This window comes from Ursus americanus, chromosome 28 (genome assembly GCF_024610735.1).
Source record: "Ursus americanus isolate L20-20 chromosome 28, mUrsAme1.1.p, whole genome shotgun sequence".
Lineage (NCBI taxonomy): Eukaryota > Metazoa > Chordata > Mammalia > Carnivora > Ursidae > Ursus > Ursus americanus.
Genome location: NC_142154.1, coordinates 36,127,085 through 36,150,417, shown reverse-complemented (window position 1 = coordinate 36,150,417; position 23,333 = coordinate 36,127,085). Strand labels below are relative to the sequence as shown.

The 23,333-nt window shown below is 46.8% G+C and overlaps 1 protein-coding gene across 2 annotated transcripts in view; it reads left to right on the top strand.

Moving 5' to 3' along the window:
• The window catches only part of MAP2K1 (mitogen-activated protein kinase kinase 1), a 76,074-nt gene that overhangs the window by 15,014 nt on the left and 37,727 nt on the right, over positions 1 to 23,333 (top strand). For both annotated transcript variants that reach the window (XM_045810787.2, XM_045810788.2), the window contains exon 2: positions 22,463 to 22,673. In XM_045810787.2, the coding sequence (XP_045666743.2) occupies positions 22,463 to 22,673 (211 nt within the window). The remainder of the gene's footprint in view (positions 1 to 22,462; positions 22,674 to 23,333) is intronic.

Here is a 23,333-nt window from a genome sequence, read left to right as displayed (position 1 = left end):
CTACCATCTGTAGCTATTGAAATTTCAGTGTACTAAAATTCAGTGAAATTTAAAAATGAAAATCACTTCCTAAGTCGCACATGGGAAGAGTTTCAAGGGCCTGAGGCTGCATGTGACTAGTGGCTACTGTATCAGAGAGCACAGATTAGAACATTCCCGTCGTTACAGAAAATTAGTGCCTAGTGGTCATCCAGTTTTATTTTTGCCTCTTTTTTTTTTTAAGATTTTATTTATTTATTCGACAGAGATAGAGACAGCCAGCGAGAGAGGGAACACAAGCAGGGGGAGTGGGAGAGGAAGAAGCAGGCTCCTAGCGGAGGAGCCTGATGTGGGGCTCGATCCCAGAATGCCGGGATCACGCCCTGAGCCAAAGGCAGACGCTTAACGACTGTGCCACCCAGGCGCCCCTATTTTTGCCTCTTATTTTGTGGAGGAGAAAATGAGGGACAAAGGAGGGACGTAACGTGTTCTGTGTCCTATGTCTGGTTAATCTGGGCCTTTGGACTGATTGCCTGGTGGCTTTCCCATGGTTCACACTCTTCCTTTAAAAACGATTAACAGATCAGAAGTGTGCAAGAGGAGTGACTGCCCCGCTCTCCCAGCCTTGCCTGGCCTTCAAACTAGATTGTTTCTCCCAGACTGCAGCCCTGTGTTTTCCTAAGTTCAAAGGGCATGTCCGGATTAGTTGCCTCTAGGAAAATGAGAGATGTTTGTTGGAAAGGAATTCCATGCTTAATGTATGAAACAGCACTTTGATTCCCCCTGGTTCGTGCTCTGCCTTCCTACCAAGCACTTTGTAACTGAACTTGCAGCTGCCAGCCATTTGTCTTCCAATCAAGGCCAACTTCAAAACAGTTCAGATGGCAGAGGTAGGTATACTTTGAATAGAAGCAGCTGCTTGTTGATTCGAATGGCTTTTGTGTGAGGGTCAAATAGATTTAGATTATGACTAAAATTACAACAATAGGTTTCAAACTTCTGTGTTAAGATTCAGATGTATTAACATTCATTTAACTGATACTTATTACGTACCTAATATAGACCAGGCACTGAGCTGAGAAATGGATGAAATGGACTTCTGCTGAAGATGGAAAAAGATGCCCGTGTTCTGGGCCAGTCTAATGCATTTTAAAATCTTGCCTGAATTTTATGGTCGGCATTTATCATTCATGTATTTACCTATTTAGTCCTGAAATGCATTGAAAACTCCAGTTTGGATCATTGCTTTGAAGTAAACTGAAGAGTCATGTGCAAATGTCCTTTTAGTAGATGCTGTTAAAGACATTTAAATTATACACGCCAGTGTCTAAATGACAGCCTAAAGTGTTATGTGTGTGCGTGTGGGGGGGATGGGTACGTGGGAACAAAAGGGAGGCATTGTACTGGGGTAATATTTTTAGGAAGCCTTAAATGTGATATTTGATTTCAGTATATCACACTCATTGGTTTAGAAAGTTGTGTTTTAGAAACAAATTAAAGTTTGGGTTTTTTCCCTAAAGAAATGTTAAAGTCACATGCATGAGTATGGTCAGAGATTAAAAACAAGTTGAAGTGATGGCCAGGTATCCAGGAAAGTGCCTGTCTTTTCGGAGAGTACAAAGGCAGAGGTGGAGAGGACATTAAAGATGGCAGGCACAGCTGGAAGGGGTCCCAGGGAGCCCTGATGTCTGGTCTTTCTCTAACTGCCTGAGGTGGTGTGGTGGTGATGTTGGGGGGAGGGTGTGGGCAGAGCACCCAGCCGACTCCTTGTATAGTTTTATAGAGTAGGGTCTCATTTCTAGAAGGTTGGGAATGGGCTTATGAGAGTTTTGGAGTCAACAGGCCCAAAGGGAGGGTGGTCTGAAGAGGACATACTATTCCCGTCTCATAGTTTGGGATGCTAGCAGTGCAGCGAAGATCCCAGCTTCCCAATCAGGTTTTAAATAATTGTTTCTGGGGCGCCTGGGTAGCGCAGTCGTTAAAGCGTCTGCCTTCGGCTCAGGGCGTGATCCTGGTGATCCGGGATCGAGTCCCACATCAGGCTCTTCCGCTATGAGCCTGCTTCTTCCTCTCCCACTCCCCCTGCTGTGTTCCCTCTCTCGCTGGCTGTCTCTCTGTCACATAAATAAATAAAATCTTTAAAAAATAAATAAATAAATAAATAATTGTTTCTACCTCTCCAGGTGTTTCATTGAATCCAGAAATTAACCCTTCTTCCAGAGGGCTCTGGAAGTCTGCAGGCTTGAGAATTGTCAGGCTGCGGTGCTTTTGAATAACAGTGCCTTGTGTAGAGAGAAAGTGAGATCTCAGCTCCTTCCCTGGGAGAGCTGTTAACTTGCCATGTGACCACCCTGTGCCTGCTTCTCTGCGAAGTGGGCTGATGGGAATGCCTTCCTATCTTTCAGGGTTTATGTAATGAGTCCACATGACCACACAGGTCACCACTGAGCACATTTTCAAGCTCACAGTGGATATCAAGTAGATTAAATTTTATTAAACGAATCTTGAAGGTCCCTCTTAGCAGTCCTCTCTTTGCAGATAAAGAATCCAGCTGCAAAGAAGGGCTAAAGGGAGTTGGCCTGGTCACACAGTAGGTTCTACTGTGAATGGGACTTTTGAGTAAGCATGGCCTGGAGACTGCGTGACACAAGAAAAAGGCTTTGGAACCGGCAGACGTCAGTTTGAATCCTGACCCTGCCTCTTACTCTCTTGAGTGATCTTGTGCAAGTTCTTTCACATCCTTGAGTCTGTTTGCATATCTGTAAAATGGGCATAATGACACCTACCCAGCAGAAAGATTTGTAGACACTCCATGTATGTAAACTGGTTTTTGTGATTCACAGGACTAATGATAAGGACTAGGACTACATTCCTTACCAGGGTGTCTTATTCTCTATCAGGTGAGAAGGAGAGAAAATTCTCACCTTCCAAAGCACTTCCAGCAATGGGGCTCTGCAGCTGTTCTTTATCTAGACAGAATAGAGACCATGGTGGGCATACTTGGAATTTTGGGGGAGGAAGCAAAATAATTATTTTCAGGGAAACGGGAGCCTGCAAAAGGTGCCCAGGAAACAACTGCCACACAGCACATCCCAGTACAGACTCCTCCTGGCTTCTCCAGGACCACTGTCTGCCTGGTAAGAAGAAGCTCCGCTTTCTTCTCCAAGAGATTAAAGAGGATTTCCTGGTGTGTGTGTGTGTGTGTGTGTGTGTTGTGTGCGTGTGTGCACACGTATGCGCGCACATGTGCAGGAATAGGGAGGGGTAGACACATAAAGGGAAGGTAACACTCATGTGGTTCAAGCCAGACGTTGGGGGGTCTGGTCTAAGTGGCTCTTGGGTTCTACTTTTTCATGGTTCCTCCAGACGTCTTCCCCAGTGGGTCCTGGCCTCTGCTCAGACTGTCTTCTGGGGTTTCCCTTCTCTACCTTTCAGTCCATGTTGCAATCCTAATCTTATGTCAAAGCTCACTTTGTAGGTTGCCTTTTCTTTTTTATTTTTTATATTTTTATTTTTTTTTAAGATTTGTTTATTTAGAGAGCGAGTGTGAGTTGGGACAGGGACAGAGGGAGAACCTCAAGTAGACTCCCTGCTGAGCCCAGCGTGGGGCTTGACCCCACAACCCATGAGATCAGGACCTGAGCCAAAACCAAGATGCTTAACTGACTGAGCCACCCAGGCACACCTCTAGGTCACCTTTTGTGTAAATCTGTCACAGACCTGTCCTCCACCCGACTCCAGGGAGTGGTCATTTTTCCACACTCTAGGGCACTCTGTGCATATCCCATCACGCTGCAGTTGTTCGTGGAACTCCGGTCCAGTTGGACTGAAATTGGGGAAGCCTGGGATTGTGTCTTATTCATTTCTATCTCCAGTGCATGGCATGTTCCCTGCCGTCTGGTATGGTGAAATTTTGCTGAGTGACTAACTCCTGACATGGCAGGAAGGGCAGGGGGCAGAAGACACTCCTCTCCAGAGGTCAAGGATCTGCTAAGAATCCCTGCAAAGTCTGACTTTGACTTATTTTGATTATTTTCAGTTTAATATTTTGGCACAAGAAGGTCACAGTGTTGGTAGTAATCATAGCATTTGTTCTGTGAGGCTTTGTATACTCTTCATTTTTTTTTTTTAAATAAAGTTATCTCTGTGTCCAACATGGGGCTGGAACTCATGACCCCAAGATCAAGTGTCCCATGTTCTACCACGTGAGCCAGCCAGGCGCCCCTACTCCTCATCGTTTTTACATCCCTTTGTTTCCTCATTCAACCACATGAGGCATGCGAAATACATGTTATCTTTACTCAACAGATAGGAAACTGATTCTGGTTCAGGGTCTTGTCTGTGTCACACGGCAGCTAAGAGTGCTTGCAGTCCTCTGTACTGCCTTTTCAGCCAACAGCCCCTTCCTTGCCCAGAGGGGAAACATTTGAGAAGCATATAGTAGCGGTGGCCTCTTCCCTATTCTATGGTGTTCCCTCAGCCCCCTGCCTGGCGCAAAGGAAGGCTCAGGGAATGTTTGGAGCTGGATGCATCAGCGAGCCTCTTTTGCATGCTGAGCTGAACATAACTTATCCCCAGCAAATGTTGGGCTCCTTGATGGATATGTGACATTGGTGGCTGAATATACATGGCACCTGTGGCTTTTCACACTCTCCCCCCACGCCTCTCCAGGGACTGGGATAGGACAGATGGTCATGGACACAGGATTCTCAGCTCTGCATCCTCTCTGCAAATCACATTTGGGGAAAAGTTAAGTTTGTGCAATAATACAATTTCGGTAACACGGTTTCATACAGCCGGTGAGTTGTTTAACACTCTCTGGATAAATCACACTTGAGCAGAACCCATTTGGGAACAGAGTTTAATTTCACTGTGGGTGGCTGTGATTCCCACCCACCAGCCCTCCCACCCCCCTAATAAATCTAGGCTGATAAGGTGAATGCAGCTCTAAGCCAGGCTATTTCTGGGCCCGGGATAGCATTACATTGTATTAATCATCCTTTTCACCACCAACATCTTTCATTCCTTCTCCCCCTGAGGATCGCTGCTTATCTGTCCTTAAATGTTATAGATGGAGAAGACCTTTATAATTCATCCTCCTGGATGTGTGATGAAGGGTTTGAGGCCCAGAGAAGCCAGGCAGCTTATGGCTAGTGAGCGACAGCCTGAATGGAGATCCAGGACCCCCGACTTTTCTCTAGTGTGGGGCTCCTGTTTTTTGCCCCGCCCCACCGCCCACCCTTTCATTCTGTTTTACAGCCAGGGGAGAGTCTGTGTGTTCAGTTTAGAATGAATAAAGGTGCCGGGTTCACTGTTAAATGCCCCCAGCATGGAGTGAATTCATTTCCTCTTAACCCTTACCGGCCCCTCTTGACATATCTTTGGTAAGGGCCATTAAAGTCTTGACCGATTTCTGTACGGTCAAGGGCAGCCTAAGGGTAACCCTGTGTGGGTTTGACTGATAGGATTTAACTTTTTTTTTTTTTTTAAAGATTTTTATTTATTTATTTGACAGAGACAGCCAGTGAAAGAGGGAACACAAGCAGGGGGAGTGGGAGAGAAAGAAGCAGGCTCCCAGCAGAAGAGCCTGATGTGGGGCTCGATCCCAGAACGCTGGGATCACGCCCTGAGCCGAAGGCAGATGCTTAACGACTGTGCCACCCAGGCGCCCCAGGATTTAACTTTTAGGGGAAAAAAAAAAAGGGAGGGATGATAAGAGAATGTAGAGAGAGAGAAAAAAATACTGTTAAATTCTCTCTTAATAGTGTACCTTTTGGGGGTGCCTGGGTGGCTCAGTGGTTAAGCGTCTGTCTTCAGCTCAGGGCGTGATCCCGGCATTCTGGGATCGAGCCCCACATCAGGCTCCTCTGCTAGGAGCCTGCTTCTTCCTCTCCCACTCCCCCTGCTTGTGTTCCCTCTCTCGCTGGCTGTCTCTATCTCTGTTAAATGAATAAATAAAATCTTTAAAAAAAAATAGTATACCTTTTGGCTCGTTGGCTCTAAAAATCACCATGTTTTCATGTTTCATATATGGCAGATAAGACATATAACCCAAGAACTGTTGAAGATTATTAAAACGTACAAAAGGTCCAAGCCTGGAGCTTGAAAAATAATACTTCTGATTTGTCATAGAAGCTTCATTGTTCTATGTTCTCCTGTTAATGGAGCTGGGGTGTCTTGGGAGCTCAGCAACTGGTGTGCCATTGAGTGCTCTCTGGTCCTCCCCTGTCTGGGGGGCATACTCTTTGTCTAAGTGGGAACTTTTGGGAGGGACACATATGCCTGGCCAGCCAGGGGGGCCCAGTCGACCTGTACGGGGGTGATGTATGGAAGCCAGTTGTAACACAGCAGAAGATAATTTTCGTCTGTACAGGATCTTACATGTAGTAGGTAGGTAGTGTTTATTGATTTCTTGATTTAAAAAATATATATACTTTTTTTTAAGATTTTGTGTGAGAGAGAGTGAGTGAGAGAGCACGAGAAAGAAGGCAGAGGGCCAGAGGGAGAAGCAGATTCCCCACTGAACTGGGAGCCTGACATGGGGCTCGATCCCCGGACTCTGGGATCATGACCTGAGCTGAAGGCAGATGCTTAATAACTGACTGAGCCACCCAGGCGCCCCTATCTTTTTCTTTCTCGACTACACAGATCTCAAGTCTCTTTAAGGGGAAAAGAGGAGCTTAATTATGCCCTGCTCCCCTTCTAATACTGTAACCAGCTTCCCCACAGTTACAGACTCTGTTCTGGAACTTAGTGGGCACTCTTGCTTTGTGTTGTAGGAGTGATCCCTAGAGGCAGACCGCTGAGGTTGGAGTCCTCCACCCCTGAACAATTATGTCAATTGGGCTTCTTAAGGTCTGTCATCTCTAGCTTCCTCATGAGTAAGGGTGGGGGTGGTAATAATACCTAACTTGTAGGGTTGTTTTGAGGGTTAAGTGTGAAGTCTTTAGCATAATACCTAAATCATAGTAAGCACTCAATAAAATGTTACCCATGACTTTGTACATTTCCTTTGGGGTTTCTCTGTCAAGTTTATTGCCAGTGTTTGGGAGTCTACCCTCTCCTTTAAGGTTGAAGTCCAATATTATCTTGTCCATGAGACTTTGCCTGGTCTCCCTTAGAAAACTTCCTGTGGGGCTGTCCATGAACTACTTGGGAGACAAACCACTTTGTGTGTGGGTGTGGGTGTGTGTTTGGGTGTGAGAGAGAGAGATCTTCATGTATATATATATCTGTTGTTTCATTATCTACATTGTGAGCTTTTGGAGACTTACAGTTTTGTCTTGATGGCCCATCTCTAGCCCAGGTCTGGTGTGTAGTAAGTGGTCAGTAAATGTGCAGTGAATGACTGTTGGTACTAGCTTACAGAGCTCATGTGGGACAGGAGATTTGCTTCATTGGGTTTTCCCCGATACCAAATACAATATTATGTGCATTGAGTTTCTCTATAGCTCTTCTTGAATCATTTCTCCTTTTTAAAAAGATTTTCATTTATTTTAGAGAGAACGCGCGGGCGCGCGCGTACACACACACACACACACACACACACACACACACACGTGAGTCGGGGGAGGGGCAGAGGGAGAGGGAATCCTCAGACAGACTCTCTGCTAAGTGCGGAGCCTGATGCAGGGCTCCATCCCAGGACCCTGAAATCATGACTTGAACTGAAATCAAGAGTCAGTTGATTTCTTCTTTTTGTCTTTTTTTTTTTTTAAAGATTTTTATTTATTTATTTGACAGAGATAGAGACAGCCAGCGAGAGAGGGAACACAAGCAGAGGGAGTGGGAGAGGAAGAAGCAGGCTCCCAGTGGAGGAGCCTGATGTGGGGCTCGATCCCATAACGCCGGGACCACGCCCTAAGCCGAAGGCAGACGCTTAACTGCTGTGCCACCCAGGCGCCCCATGTCTTTTTTGACTGATTAAGCAAAGCTGGACCATTTGGAGCCCCCAGGTGGGACCAAGGGATGTGGCTCCTGCCAGTATGTCAAATGCTTAAATTCAGTGCATGGGATGAAGGAAGTTGGGAGTCTTATCTGATCGTATGGATGCTAGTTACTAGACTGTAAATGACCGTGGTGGGTGAGGATGTCATAAATATACTAGTGGTTTGGGGGCCTGAAGGAGTTAAACTCCTCTCAGAATAGCCCAAGCAGCTCCTAGGAAGTAGCTTCCGAGGCAGGATGTGGCAAACCAGTGTGTAAATGAGCCCGTTCTCCTTTGGAAGAAAAGGAAGTGGGTGGGGAGAAGTGAAGAGGAAGAGCTTGGTGGACAAATCTTTTTATCTGTTGCTGTAAGAACAAGCTTCTCTTTTGAATGCCAGCCAGAGCCTGTAGAATTTTAACCCCACGGGGCCAAGGTCCAAAGAATGCTTAATGATGCTGGTCTTGCAGTGTTCTTGTTTTTCTCCACAATACCTCAAATTTAATATGCAGTGGAGTGTTGTCTTGGTAGGTTTTGTTTTCTAATCTTGATTACTGGTTATTATTTAATGCTGTTTGAGGATTCACAGTTAATGTGAAGTGTCATCACAGTCACACTCTTCAAACCAAGAATCAATTTATTTATTTATTTATTGGCTTTTATTTTCAAGTAATCTCTACACCCAGCGTGGGGCTCAAACTCACGACCCTGAGATCGAGAGTTGTACGTTCCACCAACTGAGCCAGCCCACCACCCCTAACCAAGAGTAATTTAGAAGAAGGTTTTTTGGCTCTTTGATGTGTTTACTTATTTATCTGTTTCAGAACAGGTTCTCACCACAGCCCCTTGTGATACAGGACCAGAGTGTGCTCTCATTTCAAGTTTCAGGGTTAGATGGCCTGGTACCGGCTCTGGACCTCCTGACTTCAAGTTCAGGGTTGTTTCCATAACCTTGGTACCTTTTGTTAAAAGCGTGGTTTATACATTGGAGGAAAATTATTCACGGTGCAATGTGGTGACTAAAAAGAGCCCTCTGGGATTCAGTAAGGTACTAGGAAATGCAATAGGTGAACTGAATTGGTGAGCTTCAGGCATCACCGGAAAAGCAGCCACCACTTGTATATGGATTGAATAGACAGCAGTATTGCAGGTCCGTGCTGGGTTTGGGACTGGGATCCGGGACTATGGATTGGTGTGTGAGAAATACTGTCAGAGGCTTTTTTGAGTCTGTCTTTGGGCAAGGTAATGAGAGTTTAATTATCTGGAAGAGAAGTCTCCTGTGGGCTTCCAAGGATTTGGAAAGCTGAGCTCAGCAGCTTTTAAACTTCAGATTTCTACATCCTGTTTGTCTCAAGGAAGCTAGTATGTCTCCTGAGATGTGCGCAGCTCTTGACTCCACTTCTGTGAAGGTTCCAAACTAGAATTTTTGCACTTATCCGTATGTCTGTTTTGCACAAGCACATTGTAGGGGATTTGACTCCAAAACCACACACTTAAATTGCATCCTGGTCAAATTGTGATGTATCTTAGATTTTTAAATATAAAAAAAGTGTTCTTATGGCATTTGAAATTTTTTAAAATTAAATTAACAAAAATTAAAAAATTAAAAAAAAAATCTTGTGGCATTTTTAGAAGCTAAGCTTGTCAGGCTGCTCTTTCCTGAGCCCTGAACACCCTGAGGCATTCTGGGCTGGTGTGCTGGGACTTTTTTTGTCGTTGTTGTTAACTTAAGATTTTTATTTATTTGTCTTTTTGAGGTGTAATTGACATATAGGTGTGCTGATTGATACACTTATGTGTTGCAATTATGATTACCACCATAGCCTTAGCGAACATCTCTATCATATCACATAATTATCATTTCTTTTTTGTGGTGAGAACATTTAAGATCTTAGCAGTTCGGCTGTGCATTAGGTCTCTAGGACCTATTCATCTTCCACTGCAGGTTTGTACCCTTTGACCAACATCTCCCCGATGTCCCTTGCTTTTCCTCAGACCTCATTCTTCAGCATGGTGTACTGTGCCCTTGGTGGTCTAGCCCCCGCTTACCCTCCGGCCTCATCTGTACCCCCTCCTGGATGGATGCACCTGCTGTCTGGCCACTTGGAACGGTTTGTAACTTTCAGCACCTTTTTATTTGTGCTGATGCCCAAGGCTGGAGTGCTTTTTCCCCCTGCTGCAAAAACTTGGATTATCTTTCAGGACTAAACTTGGATGTTTCATTTTTTCCTTCTCTTTCCCTTCCTCATCTTAGATGGAATGGGGCATCTTATCTCTGTTCTCACAGGCCCCTGTGCCGCTTCACTTTCGGCATTATGATCTGCCTTACCCTGTAGTCCTTTCTGTACTTGTTGGTATCCTTCCCTGTGTTTTGCTTGCACTGTGATACCTGTTTCTTTCATCTCTACATCTTTTTTTTTAAGATCTTATTTATTCTTTGACAGAGAGCACAAGCAGGAGGAGCGGTAGGCAGAGGGAGAGGGAGAAGTAGGCCCTCTGCTGAGCAGGGAGCCTGATGCTGGGCTTGATCCCAGGACCCTGAGATTATGACCTGAGCCGAATGCAAACTCCTTGCGCCCCCCTCCCCCACACCCCCAATGCCTGGTGAGGGCAGGGGCCTAAGTCTTCGTCATAGGCACCTTCCTAGCCTCTAGCACAGATAGTGCCTGTCACACGGTGGGTGCTCTGTGATAAATCTGTATTGCGTTTTCACAGCTGTGGGCGTAAATGGGTATAAGGCAGATGTCTGCTCAACTTCCTTATCTCCTGCCCTCCTCTAGATGGAAACAGTCCTGCAGATTTACATTCTCATGGTCACTTTTGCCTCTGTAGGACCCATGGTTCCCTTTCTGTTTTTTTTTTTTTTTTTCCCCTCTTCTTTTTACTCTGTGTTGAATCAGCTTGTATTCTGGCCCTTTTTCCCTGGTTTCCACCAAACAACAATAAGAATAAAATATACACAAAGCTATTTTCATGCACGCAGATTGGACTGAAGGTCTGGGGTAGGGAGGGTGTATTGCATTATAGCAATAAACACAGCTTAACATCTAGTGGTGTTAACTATCTTTGGTCTTAAATGACCTTTGCCCCTTTGCCGTGGTGCCTCCTTTCCTCTTGTGCCACTTTATAGCCACTCTCTAAACAGGCTTCTCCTATCTTATTCTGTAGCATAAATCGTTTCTCCAGCTCCACCCTGCGTGGTAGTCAGGCCTCCTTCTGCCTGTGCCATGGCTGAGGATCAGGCCCTTTTCACTTTGGGCAAGCCTTCTGGTCCTCTGGTAGACTCTGCTGTGAGCACAAACATTTACCTCTCCCCTTCTTTCAGAAGGCAGAAGCCAGCACGGTTAGTTTTGATTTTAATTTTTGTTCTCTCTGGTCGGTGATGTTACTTCTGCCAGGTAGGTTTTGAGCCTACCAGGCCAACTGCTATTAATTTGAGGGCCTGACTAGTCGTTTTCTACAGAGTGAGCACTCGTATGGACTTCTAGTCATGGTCCTGAGAGCAGGTTCTGTGCGCATTGCCTGACAGTCCTGTAGGGAGTGGGATTTTTTTCCCAGAGATGATGTGTGCTCACAGGTGAGGTTTGCTGACCCCTCTTGTGGGTACTTTGATTAAGAAGGGCCAAGCTGTCATAAACATGTGTTCGTGTATTTGAGGAAGGAACGGGTCTGGAGAACTGATGATTTCTCCGTGTGGACTAGAATTGGAGACCCATTTTGAATCTGTGTTTCTTCCGACTGTATCTTCCTGCCTTAGCTGTGCTTCTGAGCTTTGGCTCTTTCCCTTGTTGCCCGGGGGACTTGACTGTCCTCATGGTTTGGGGTTATGAGGTCTGAGATGATGGTCACATTGGGTCCTGTACCTTTTTCTCATCGAAGAGCAGCTTGCACTGCTGATGCCCAGAGCAGCATGGGCTGTTACTACATAGGCAGTCTCTTCCTTCCTTTCTCTTTTTTTAAGTAGGCTCCATGCCCAACATGGGGTTTGAACTCACAACCCTGAGATCGAGTCGCACGCTCTACTGGCTGAGCCAGCCAGGCGCCCCTACATAGGCAGTTTCTAAAAGGTCTTTGTCTATGTCAGCTTCTTAAGAACAGGGAATGGGTGGGGTCAAATACATGATCTTTCTAAGGCTACAGTCAACCAGCTTGTCCTTTCAGGAACACACCCATTGTGTGGCCACCACCAGACCCAGGGATCCCTTTCTTCCTCGGATGGTGACTACATATTTATTGGACGTTCCACTTGGGTTATCCATGGTATTTTCTCCCTTCCAGTACTCCCTGCCGCCTCCTCTCCACCCTGGCTCCCTCAGTACCTTGGTTGTCTTCTGGCTATGTGAATTTTTACTGCTTCTACCGTGTGCTGGGCAGTGGCCTTTCTCTTCCCTTCCCGTCCCACTTAAAATGACTCAGCCTTGCATGTTCCTCTGAAAGGAATTCCGCTCTGGGTAGATTTCATTTGTTGCCTTTCCAGGAACCTTTTAGTAGAGTAGAGCACCGTTCTTTGCCTCAAAGGAGTAAGTCGCTAACAGGTAAATTTACCTGTGTGATCGCTGATCGGGTGGGGGATTTGTTTGAAGGACATGAGCTCTTTGGCTCATGGTGTGGAGAAAAGATAACTTTTGGAGTTCCAGCCCTACCTAGTCTTAACTGCTCCTGGCCTCCATTTCCATTTCTGTAAAATGGGAACATACGTAATTTTTAATGTTATGAGGATGAAGTGAGTTAATGGGAATAACATGGCTAGCGTTTAAGAATCTCAGGTCTTACCTTCATCTAAATTTCATTCTTTATCAGACAATTATTGTGTCCCTCTTTTGTCCTCACCAAGTAAAGGCGTTATTCCTTTTTGTCCTCCATCTTCTGATCTCCCCCGCCCCCCACCGGTCCCCAAATTTCATCACTTTTTTTTCTTTTTTTTTGGTACTTCTTCAGAAGACTGAGCCTTTAGAAATTAATTCATATGTGGCTAATATGAAACAAATTTTGTCCATCGGAGCAGAAGAAACCATAGTCTGTCAGTTCTTTCAAGCAACAATATGACACCCCCTCTCCGATTCAGGATGTTGTTCAATATTTAAGAAGAGTCTGTGTGAGTGGGTGGTCCTGTCACTCCAGAGGTTCCTCTGTGTGGGTGTGTGCGTGTGTTTTTCAGCGTGACTCTCTGCAGAAACACGCATGGGAAGGCAGTTTGTATCATTTCAGAAGCCTGTCTGATTTCAGGGAGTAAGTATTTTCGGGTTTTGTTTGCTTTTGTTTTGTTTATCAAGGGTAGGAATATGTGATTATTTATCCTTTTTTTTTCTTTTTTTAAGTAGGCTCCATGCCCAGTGTGGGGCTTGAACTCATGACCATGAGATCAAGAGTTGCACATACTACCAGCTGAGCCAGCCAGGCACCCCTGTTTATCTTTTTTTAATTAAACCTGTTTTCTTGACTTTGAAAGACACTTGTTGATTGGCCTGGAAGCTGCTTGACTGAAATTGAGATTAAAAAGAAACACTTGTCCTGACCCTCATTTTCTTTTTTTCTTTTAAGTTATGTTCCTCTAACACTTTTTGCGTATCACAGCCTTAATCTCCATTTTTTACAGGGCAGACCACACTAGAATGCCCTTTCTCCTTCTTTGCTGTCTAAATTTTATTTATCCTTATAGACCCATTCGGGTCTCCTCTCCCTATAAAACTTCCACTGTTACGCCAGGATCTCCTGAACTATAGGGCTGTGTCACAGGCCTCTTGAGAAAATTAGGGGAACTGCAAGGCAGTCTTTGCCCCACAGTCTTTTTTGGGCGTGGTAGTGAGACCAATGGAAAGGAATAAGGGCAGTATTTTTTTTTTTTTTTTTTAAGTAGGCTCCACGCTGGGCTCGAACTCACAGGAGATCAAAGAGTCAGAGAGTCCGACTCTCAACCGATGGAGCCACTCCAGCGCCCCAAGGCAGTATTTAACTACATTGTACATTTTTGCCAGATTATTTATTACATGAAAACATGAAGGTGCAGGAATTTCATCAGTAGAGTGGGGCTGACAGTGGTGATCACATCATGGTGTTAGATTAAAGGGGCTCGTCTACCTTTAGCAGAATGCCTGTCGCGCAGTACTCAGTAAATCAGTAGGGAGGACTATCAAATTAAATGTTACCCTTACTAACCAATGCTGTTAAATACTTGTTTAGCACCTTAGATGATTTCAGCATTTTTTACATTCCACTCTTCAGTGATCTCTGCAACAGCCGTTTTTTGTATTTATTTTTTAAGTAAGCTCTACACCCATTGTGGGGCTTGAACTCACGACCCCTAGACAAGATCAGGAGTCGCATGCTCTACCAACTGAGCCAGCCGGGCATCCCATCCACAACAGCCCTTTATTTCTCATCGCATTATTGGCTTAAAGTGCCCTTAGCTGCCTGTATTCCTCTCCCTGCTTCACGAAGAGCCTTCAGGTGCCGAAATGCCTGCATTCTCAGAGAAGGCCTGCGGAGATAAAACTGTCCATAAGAGTCTCAAAGGAAAAGGCAGTGAGGATGGGCATACGGTCAGTGGGGTGCACGTGTGGAAAAGCTGCAAAGTTGTGTCCTTGGAAAATTGCAGGACGAATCTGGTATTAGGATGAGAACTTTAGCATTGAAAGGGACGGCGTTCTGGGATCGAGGCCTGCATCAGACTCCTCCGCTGGGATCCTGCTTCTTCCTCTCCCACTCCCCCTGCTTGTGTTCCCTCTCTCGCTGGCTGTCTCTCTGTCAAATAAATAAATAAAATCTTAAAAAAAAAAAATGAAAGGGACTTTAAAGGCCACGTAGTTTAACTAGCCTGTTTTACCTGTGAGAACAATTGAGGGGAAAGTAACATGAATAGTTCACAGACTGAGTGCTTTCCGAGTTGAACCCAAGTCTTCTGACTCCCAAAGCCTTATTTCTTAAGCAAAGAGTATACGGCAGCCACTTGTGTGTGTTTTTTTTTCCCCTAGTAGTTTTATATCCCGTTATGAAAGACCAGCTCTGTGCTGACCCAGAAGCAGCTGATTTCCTACATATGTCACTGGCCCCGGAAGTAGATCTGGGGGCTGCTTTCAAGAACGACTGTGAGACTTTGCTCACCTCTACGTCTGTCAGCAAGCAGAGGAGAGTAGGCGGCCAAGATACGATTTACATTAGCAGCCAGCATCAAGGAAAAGGGAAAAAATACTTCTGCTAAATTCAGTGAAGCACATTATGAACCAGGCAAGGGAGCGGCTGTACTGAAGCATGTCTTCCCACAGCTGCTTAAGAGTCTAAGCCCAAAGCTGGGTTCAGCACCAAGACAAAGCAGAGGTCTATTGCTGGAAGAGGAGTAGGAAGCTTTCTCCTGCCCAAGAATTGCCACGGATGCAAGGTCGTTTTGGTTGCCATGGAGAGGAGGGGAAGTCCATGTTCACAGGGCCTATTTAAGACGAGGCTGGCCCAGGACTGGAGAGAACTTCCCTGTCGCTACCATAGGCACAATGGCTGGCTTCCCGTGCTGTGTAGTTTGAGGCCCATGGTCATTACTTCTTGTCCACATGTGCACCCCACTGACTGTTTTCCCATCCTCACTGCTTTTTCCTTTGAGACTCTATGGACGGTTTTATCTCTGCAGGCCTTCTCTGAGAATGCAGGCATTTTGGCACCAGAAGGCCCTTTGTGAAGCAGGGAGAGCAATACAGGCAGCTAGGGGCACTTTAAGCCAATGATGTGATGAGAAATAAGAGGTGGTCACAGATGATGTGAGAGTGTTATGTAAAAGTCATTGCCCTCAAGCCCTGGAGAAGGGGCACAGGCATGGAGAAAGATCCCACTCTGTGGCCAGGTGTCACGGGACAGTTTAAAGCTGAGGGAGGGGTAGGAACACTGAGACAAAAAAAAAAAAAAAAAAAAAATCTCTGCAGCCCAGGTTCTGCTCTGAGCACAAGATAAAACCCATTGCTGGAGAAATTGGCAGCCTGTGGTGCATGGAAATTACCAGTGTTCACCAGAAAACCCAAACCTAGCTTAACTCCCAGCGAATACACACTAACAGCATGACGGAAGAATACGCCCATTTCTAAGCCTAAAGGTGATGTGCCTCAGTCCTTATTCTTCTCTTACAATGTGTACTACTCAGTGCAATATTGAAAGACACCAAATCAAGAGAGAAACAAACCTGCAAGAGATGAGGCCGTCAGTAGAACTAGACTCGGAGATGACCCAGACGTTGGAATTAACGGGCAGGGGCTTTAAAATAACCTGTGATTGTGGACAACATGTGTGACCAAATGAGGAATTTCAAAAGAGATGGAAACAGGGGCGCCTGGGTGGCACAACGGTTGGGCGTCTGCCTTCGGCTCAGGGCGTGATCCCGGCGTTATGGGATCGAGCCCCACATCAGGCTCCTCCACTGTGAGCCTGCCTCTTCCTCTCCCACTCTCCCTGCTGTGTTCCCTCTCTCGCTGGCTGTCTCTATCTCTGTTAAATAAATAAATAAAATCTTTAAAAAAAAAAAAAAAGAGATGGAAACTAAAGATAGATTAAGTGAAAATGCTAGAAAATTTTAAAAACAGACATCAGAGGTCAACGGGTCTATCAGCAGAGTGACTGGAGGGAACTGAGGGAAGAATCAGTGACCCTGAAGATAGGTTAGTAGATATTACCTAAATTGAGATAAGAAGTATCCAGACTGAGACACAAGGAGGAAAGGAAGAAAAAGAAATCAGATCACAGCATCCAAGATAAATGTATGTAGAGAGAAGAAGAGATAGACATTGAGAGACAGAGGAGACAGACACTGACCTGACTGGAACTTTTTCAGGAATTGGCTTATGTGACTATGGGAGCCTGGGAAGTCCACAGTCTGCACGGTGGCCTGGCAGGCTGGAGACCCATGGCAGATTCGAAGTCCAAAGGCAGCCTGCTTGATAGACTGCCTTCTTTGGGGAGGTCAGTCTTTGTTCTGTTGAGGCCTTAAACTGACTTGGGTGAGTCCCACTTACATTACGGAGAGTAATCTGCTTTACTCAAAGTTCACCAATTTAAATGTTATTCTTATCCCCCCCCCCCCCCCCGCCACAAACCTCGCTTGCTTAGAAACATTCTGAATAGAGTTTGACCAAATATCTTAGCATTGTGGCCCTGCCAAGCTGACACATAAAATTAACCATCACATGTCGCCTTCTGGTTACTGCCCCCACCCAAGAGCATGTTCACTTTTCTACTTTATAATTGCATAGGTTAGTTTTGCCTTTTTTTGAATTTGACATAGATGCAGAAGAACACATACTTTGTTGTTCCATCTGGCCTCTTTCTTATGTAATCCTAGAATTTTATTGCCTAGTCAGTTGAGCAGACCTTCCCAGACTGGCCTGCAGGGTTGAGGGGTAAGGGTATAGAGCCCCTTCTCCACCGTGCCGTTTGGGGCTGGCCTAAACTGCACTCCCTAACACTGATGGGCTAGCCTCGGGTGGAGTCTGGGATTGGTTAGCTGTGCCTTTGGCCCTCTCTGCCTTCCCCCTTCAGGCCCATTCTTCTTCCCTCCCTTATACTCTTTGTTGTTTTGTTTTGTTTTTTTTAAAGATTTTATTTACTTAAATTAGAGAGGGAGAACATGAGCAGGGGAGGGCAGAGGCAGAGGGAGAAGCAGACTCCCCGCGGAGCAGGGAACCCAATGCAGGACTCGGTCCCAGGACTCTGGGATCATGGCCTGAGCAGAAGGCAGACGCTTAACTGAGTGAGCCACCCAGGTGCCCCCTTCTCTTATACCCTCTGTAACCCCCACATACCCCTGTCCATGGTTTGACTGTAGAGAACCCTAAAGCCAATTCTTCTCTTTTCCCCCCTCACATTTCCCTTCTTTTGAGGATCTTCAGCTTTTCAACCTGAGCACACACTCAGTCTTACTCTGTACTTCCTCAGCTGCTTGTCACATTGACAGGCTTGGATCTCAGAGACACGTAGACGGCTCTCCCCTCCCTTCTCCTCCTCCCCATGTACTTTTTTTTTTTAAGGGTGTGGAAACTCGAGTACCAGAAAGGGTGGTAGCTTTCCCAAATCTCACAGGTGGGGGTGATAGAGGGTGAGGATGAAGGGGCTGCAGTCAGTCTCTTGATGCTGTTTGCCCTTGGCTTGGTTCTTCTGCCTGCCTTCTTCCTTGACGTGCCCCGAGAGCATTCCTACCTGCCAGACGTCACGGGGGAGAGAGAACTTCCCAACTCCCTGAGCTCTCTGGGGACACCTGCCTGCCTGCTCGGGGACCCTTTCTCTGCTCCAGCTCGGTGATTCATTGTCATCCTCTGCTCTTCCCTCTCTGCTCCTTCCTGGCAGGGCCTGCCACCCAGACTAGAGCAAGGCTCAGGCTGGTGACAGACCACTGGCTGGTGTTTGTGTGCTGCTGTGGCCCATTTCTGTCTGGGGTGTGGCGGTTTGAAGACCCCTTTCCTTTGCCTAGATGTCCCCTCCCTCCCCCTTAAACCATTCCTTTAGGTCAGCTTCCCATTTCAGTGACCATCAGGGTTGGAGATGACAGTGTTGCTCTGTTCTAGGAGCTGGGAGACCTGCCTGCCGTGAGTAAGCTGTGTGACTTTGTCCTCCCTGGACTTCCGTTTCCTCACCTGTATAATAGTTCTGATCAGGTGGTCTTGAAGGTCCCTCCCTGTGCTCCGTTTTTCTGCTGCTTCCTGATGTAAACCCCCGAGCCACAAATGCAGGGTTCCAGTTGTGGCAGCACGGTTAGGCTTAGCAGATGGGTGGGATGAGGGAGAGGGAAGGAGCCTTCTTGCCCATGGGATCATCCTTTCTCCACCCACTTCATTGTGCCTCCCTGGTGTTTTCAGAACACAAATGACAACCCTTGTTTTTCTCCACATTCCTTGCTCTTCTCTGCATTCCCATTTCAAACCTGTAATCTTCTTGCATCCTGATGAACTTGTGTTTACTGTAAGACAGCCAGGGTGCAGAATTCATGTTGCCGTGAGTTATTTTGCCTCTGCTCTGGTGCATGGGATGATGGGAGACAAACATCACAGCTGGTCCCCGGAGAGGGCTGTGTGTGTGTCAGATATGTATTGTTCTGGGCCCCAGTGTCCTTTCCCGATCCATAGTCCTAGTTTTACTGATTTCAGTTAAAACCAAAGATTGTGCAGGAGACAGGTCCTGGTCCTCTGAGATTTGGAGACGTGTGGTGTGGTTGAGGGGTGACAGGCCCCTCTCTTCCTATTTCCTTTGCTGGAAGCATTTCAGCTTGGGGTGGGGCAGGGCAGGAAGGAGCCTTGTTGAACATCACTGACTCCCCGTACAGGAGGAGCGGTACTGAACACTGCTGCGGTTTTGATTGATTTCCTTTTAATGAGTACTGAAAGCCGTTTAGATGCCAGGATTTTCCTTTCGCCTTCAGATAAAATCCTTTGTCTCACATTCTCTGCAACTGTTCTTAAGACACTTTTCAAGGGTTTTAAGAATTGTGACAGGGAAAGGCAGTAACTTCTGGATTCCACTGTTGCTGCCTGGGCAGCTCCTCCTCGTCCTCCAGCCTACTGCACTTGCCCTAACACTAGTTTAGAAGCGGGTCAAAATTCCCTTGTTCCTCCCCGTTAGTTTTCCGTTCTGGTCCTCCCCTGGCGAAAGAAGCATGGAGTTGTGACTCCATTTGACAGAAGAGAAAACAGATATGTATCAGAGTTAAATGAGTAGTCCATGGTCGCACCGTTGACTACTTTGGGGTAAGAATCTGGGGTTCCTGCTTACTGATGACTTTCGGCTTGGCAGCACTGTTCCACCCCCAGTCATCAGAAGAGCCAGGGCACCACAGGTCAGAGTCTTTGCTGTGTCCCTCTGTGGCTCAGCCTTCTGAAAGCACAAATCAGGAGCCAGCTCCTTAGCTGGTGGGTAGGCGGTTAGAAGGTCGAGCATAGAAGGTCGAAGAAGGAGGAATCCCAGATTGAGTTTTTCTTCCTGAAGGTGGGAGAATTACTTATTTCTACAGAGAGTCAGGAAAATGAGCCGACTCAGCATTTCTTCTTTTCCTTTGCCAGTTGGATGGGGTTTCTTATGGCCGGTCTTACTTGTAAGACAACGTTGGCTTGATGTGCAGGGCAGGCAGGACTGCATCTGGTGCAGAAGGCTCTTTGTGGAGGTGCGCCATCTTCCTGTATGGTCGAGCCCTGCTGTGGCAGATGCCCCACGCTAGGATCTTACCTGGGTCTGCAAGTTTCCTCCCTTGAAAGCACTGAACTTTTTGAACAAGTAGTATAGCATTATGGTTGAAATTAGAGATGCTCTCTGCCCAGGTTTCCATCCTTGCTCTGTTGCTAACTAGCCGTGTGACCTTGGACAAGTCACTGTACCCCTCTGTGCTTGAGTTTGCTCTCTGTCGTGGAATCAGCGCAGTAGCACGTGTAAAACAGTACGCAGTGCTGTGAGGAGAGTGATTTCCTTCTATTCAGTCCTCCCCCCTCCCTCCTGCCTGCTCAGCATGCATGCGTGTTTGACAGAAGCCCTTGGAGTGGACGGCCGAGCCCTACAGGCAGCTGGAACCTCATTGAGGTTTGAGCTGTGGGGTCTGTCTGCATTTGACAGGAGTCTCCGGAGTTGTCATTGATGGGTTCCTCAGAGTCTGGAAACCTGAAGGTGTGCACGGTGCCCTCCCAGCCATGCTTGTTCCGGGTCCCTACCCCTGAGAGACCGGGGCAGCTGTGAGATGTAGCTGAGTCTTCCAGCAGGTGTGTTCGGGCCGCGTAACAAAATGTCATAGACTGGTTGGCTTAACAGAAAGTTGTTTTCTCAAGGTCCTGGAGGCTTGCAGCCCAAGATGAAGGCGCGGGCGTGGTTGGGTTCTGGAGAGGCGTCTCCTCCTGGCCTGCAGACAGCCGCCTTCTCTTGGTGTCCTCCCTCGGCCTTCTTTGGCGTATGCCCAGAGGCAGGGAGGCCACCTCTCTTCTTATGGCCCCCGATCCTATCTGATGAAGACTTTACCCATATGACCTTATTTAACTTTAATTACCCCTTCAACGTCCTGTCTCTAAACATAGTTTCACCGGGGGTTCGGCCTTCAGCATAGGCATTTGAGGGAGGCAGTTCAGTGCATAGCACCAGCCTGCCTTCCCCAAGAGCTACCCGGTGAAGACACTTGGTGAAAACAGCCTGGGGTCCTCTGTAGCCCCGACATGGTTCTTTCTAAGGCATGTTGGATCTTCCCCTAGACCAGGGAGGCAGGGAATGTGGATCTCCCTGCCTTCTTGCGAGTTGGAATAGAGGGTGAATGGAGAGTGGAAGATTATGCTTACTCCTACCCTTCGAGCTCAGCGATGGCGTGTATGTTGGGGGGTGGGCACCAGCCTTCGGATGTGTGATGATGCTCTGTCTCGTCGCCCGAGTCGTTTGTTTAGACTGGGACTAAAATCACATGAAAAAACACAGTGGAAGCTGTCTTTACCACCGTCCCCTTACCGAACTCCCAGGAATAATGACACTTTTCCTTTCTCTGTAAAACACTCAGCACTGCCCACAAGCGTGCTGAATGCACAGCTCGCAGGCTGCTCTCTGCCCTGCCCACTCGGCTCGGCACCCACGGGCTGAATTATGTGCTTACCAAGAGCCGGTTTGTTCCCAGAGTCATTCGTACGGTTGTGGCTGGTATTGTAATTAAGTAACGTACTTAAATATCAGATAAACTGGTGAAATATGCCTGCTAATGAAGTGGTTTTCCCCCCTTTTGAATGCTAATTAAAAGCTGTGGAAACTCAGTAAGCCCAACTCACTTAAAACATGACTATAAAATTAGGTGAGCATTAAGATTTGGGGAAATCCTAAAACTCTTTCAATTTTATGTTGATATGCTGTGTCTGCATTTTTACTGCACTTTAAAGAATCAGGCATTGGGAATGATAGACAATATATCATGTTCTGGTTCACGTAAGGAGGATGGTGTGGGGCTCTTACCAGTGGAATTTTACTCAGAGAGGGCCTTGCCCTACCTACGTTAGAAGATGGCTGAATAAATGGACATTTATATATATTATGCAAAAATAAAAATTTTGGGTATATATTTTTAGGATTTCTTTCTTTGATTAACCTGGTTCCTGCCCCGATCACATTAGAGAGAATTTCTGCTGTTGCCATTCAGTTTAGAGCCTGTTTTGATGGTTTGGTTTGATTTCAATGTAGTGGTTTTAGGAAGTAGATTTTATTTTGTGTACGGTGCTAACTTAATAAATTCAGTACTCGTAGGGCTTTTGGAACTGGGTTTTTAAAGCATATGAAGGTGGCTCGTTCTGGATTTTAGCAGATTCTGTGGTTCCTTCTGTAGACTTGCAGCATAGTGCGAGAGACCTAATTTCCTCATTTGACAAATAAGGAAACCGAGGCCTCGAGAGGAGAAGGGTGTCAGTGAGGCGGGGCGTCCGGTGGCAAATAGTGAAGCCCGCAGAGCCACCAATGCATGGAACCTTCCCCTGGGACCCCTGCGTCTGTTCTCCAGTCTGGCCTGGAAGCTGGAAGTGCCCACCACACAGATACTCCTCTGGGGGGACCCCTCTGATGCCGGTTCTGACTCGTGCTCCCCCTTTGTGACAGGACCAACCTGGAGGCCTTGCAGAAGAAGCTGGAGGAGCTGGAGCTCGATGAGCAGCAGCGGAAGCGCCTGGAGGCCTTCCTCACCCAGAAGCAGAAGGTCGGGGAATTGAAGGATGACGACTTTGAGAAGATCAGTGAGCTGGGCGCTGGCAACGGTGGTGTGGTGTTCAAGGTCTCCCACAAGCCCTCCGGCCTGGTCATGGCCAGAAAGGTGAGGCCACTCAAAATAAAAGAAAAAAAAAAAAAAGGACTGAATCAGGTCGGCCTTGGTGAATAGGTGATTGGATTATCTCTTAGAAGATCTGGGGCCAGTGGGAGGAAGACTGACTTTTCACTCAGTACCTTTTTGTGCTGTTTGAATTTGGAGCTCCTGTTATCTGTCAGATTATAGGATAAACACCCCGATGATGTGTTAGTGTATTTATCCTACCCCCAGACTGGAAAAGAACAGCCAGTGACCTTCCTTTCCGTAGCTTTCTGCGTGCTCTGGAAATAATGCAAGGGTGCCTCTTTGCCATTATCCTGTGCAGGAGAAGCTGCTTTCATTTAGCCAGCCCCGGTGATGTGCCAAACACTGATTTCAAGTTGTTTGCCCTTGCTCCAGCCCTGCGGGTGCTTCCCCCGCATCTCGCTGCAGTGTGACGTCTCTGCTCCCCGCCGTGGCCGGTGGTGTTGAAGCTGGACGTCCCGTCCACTCGTGGGCCTCCTCTTTCGAACACGGCCCCTGCTGTGGCTAGGCCGGGCTCTTCCAGGCTCTTCTGTGTTTCCCGGCACACCATCTTTAATCCCCTCCGCATACGTTTGCTCAGGCCGCACCTTCCCTCTTCTGCAACAGTGCTCTCTTCACGGCCGCCTCCTGTCTAGCTTTCAC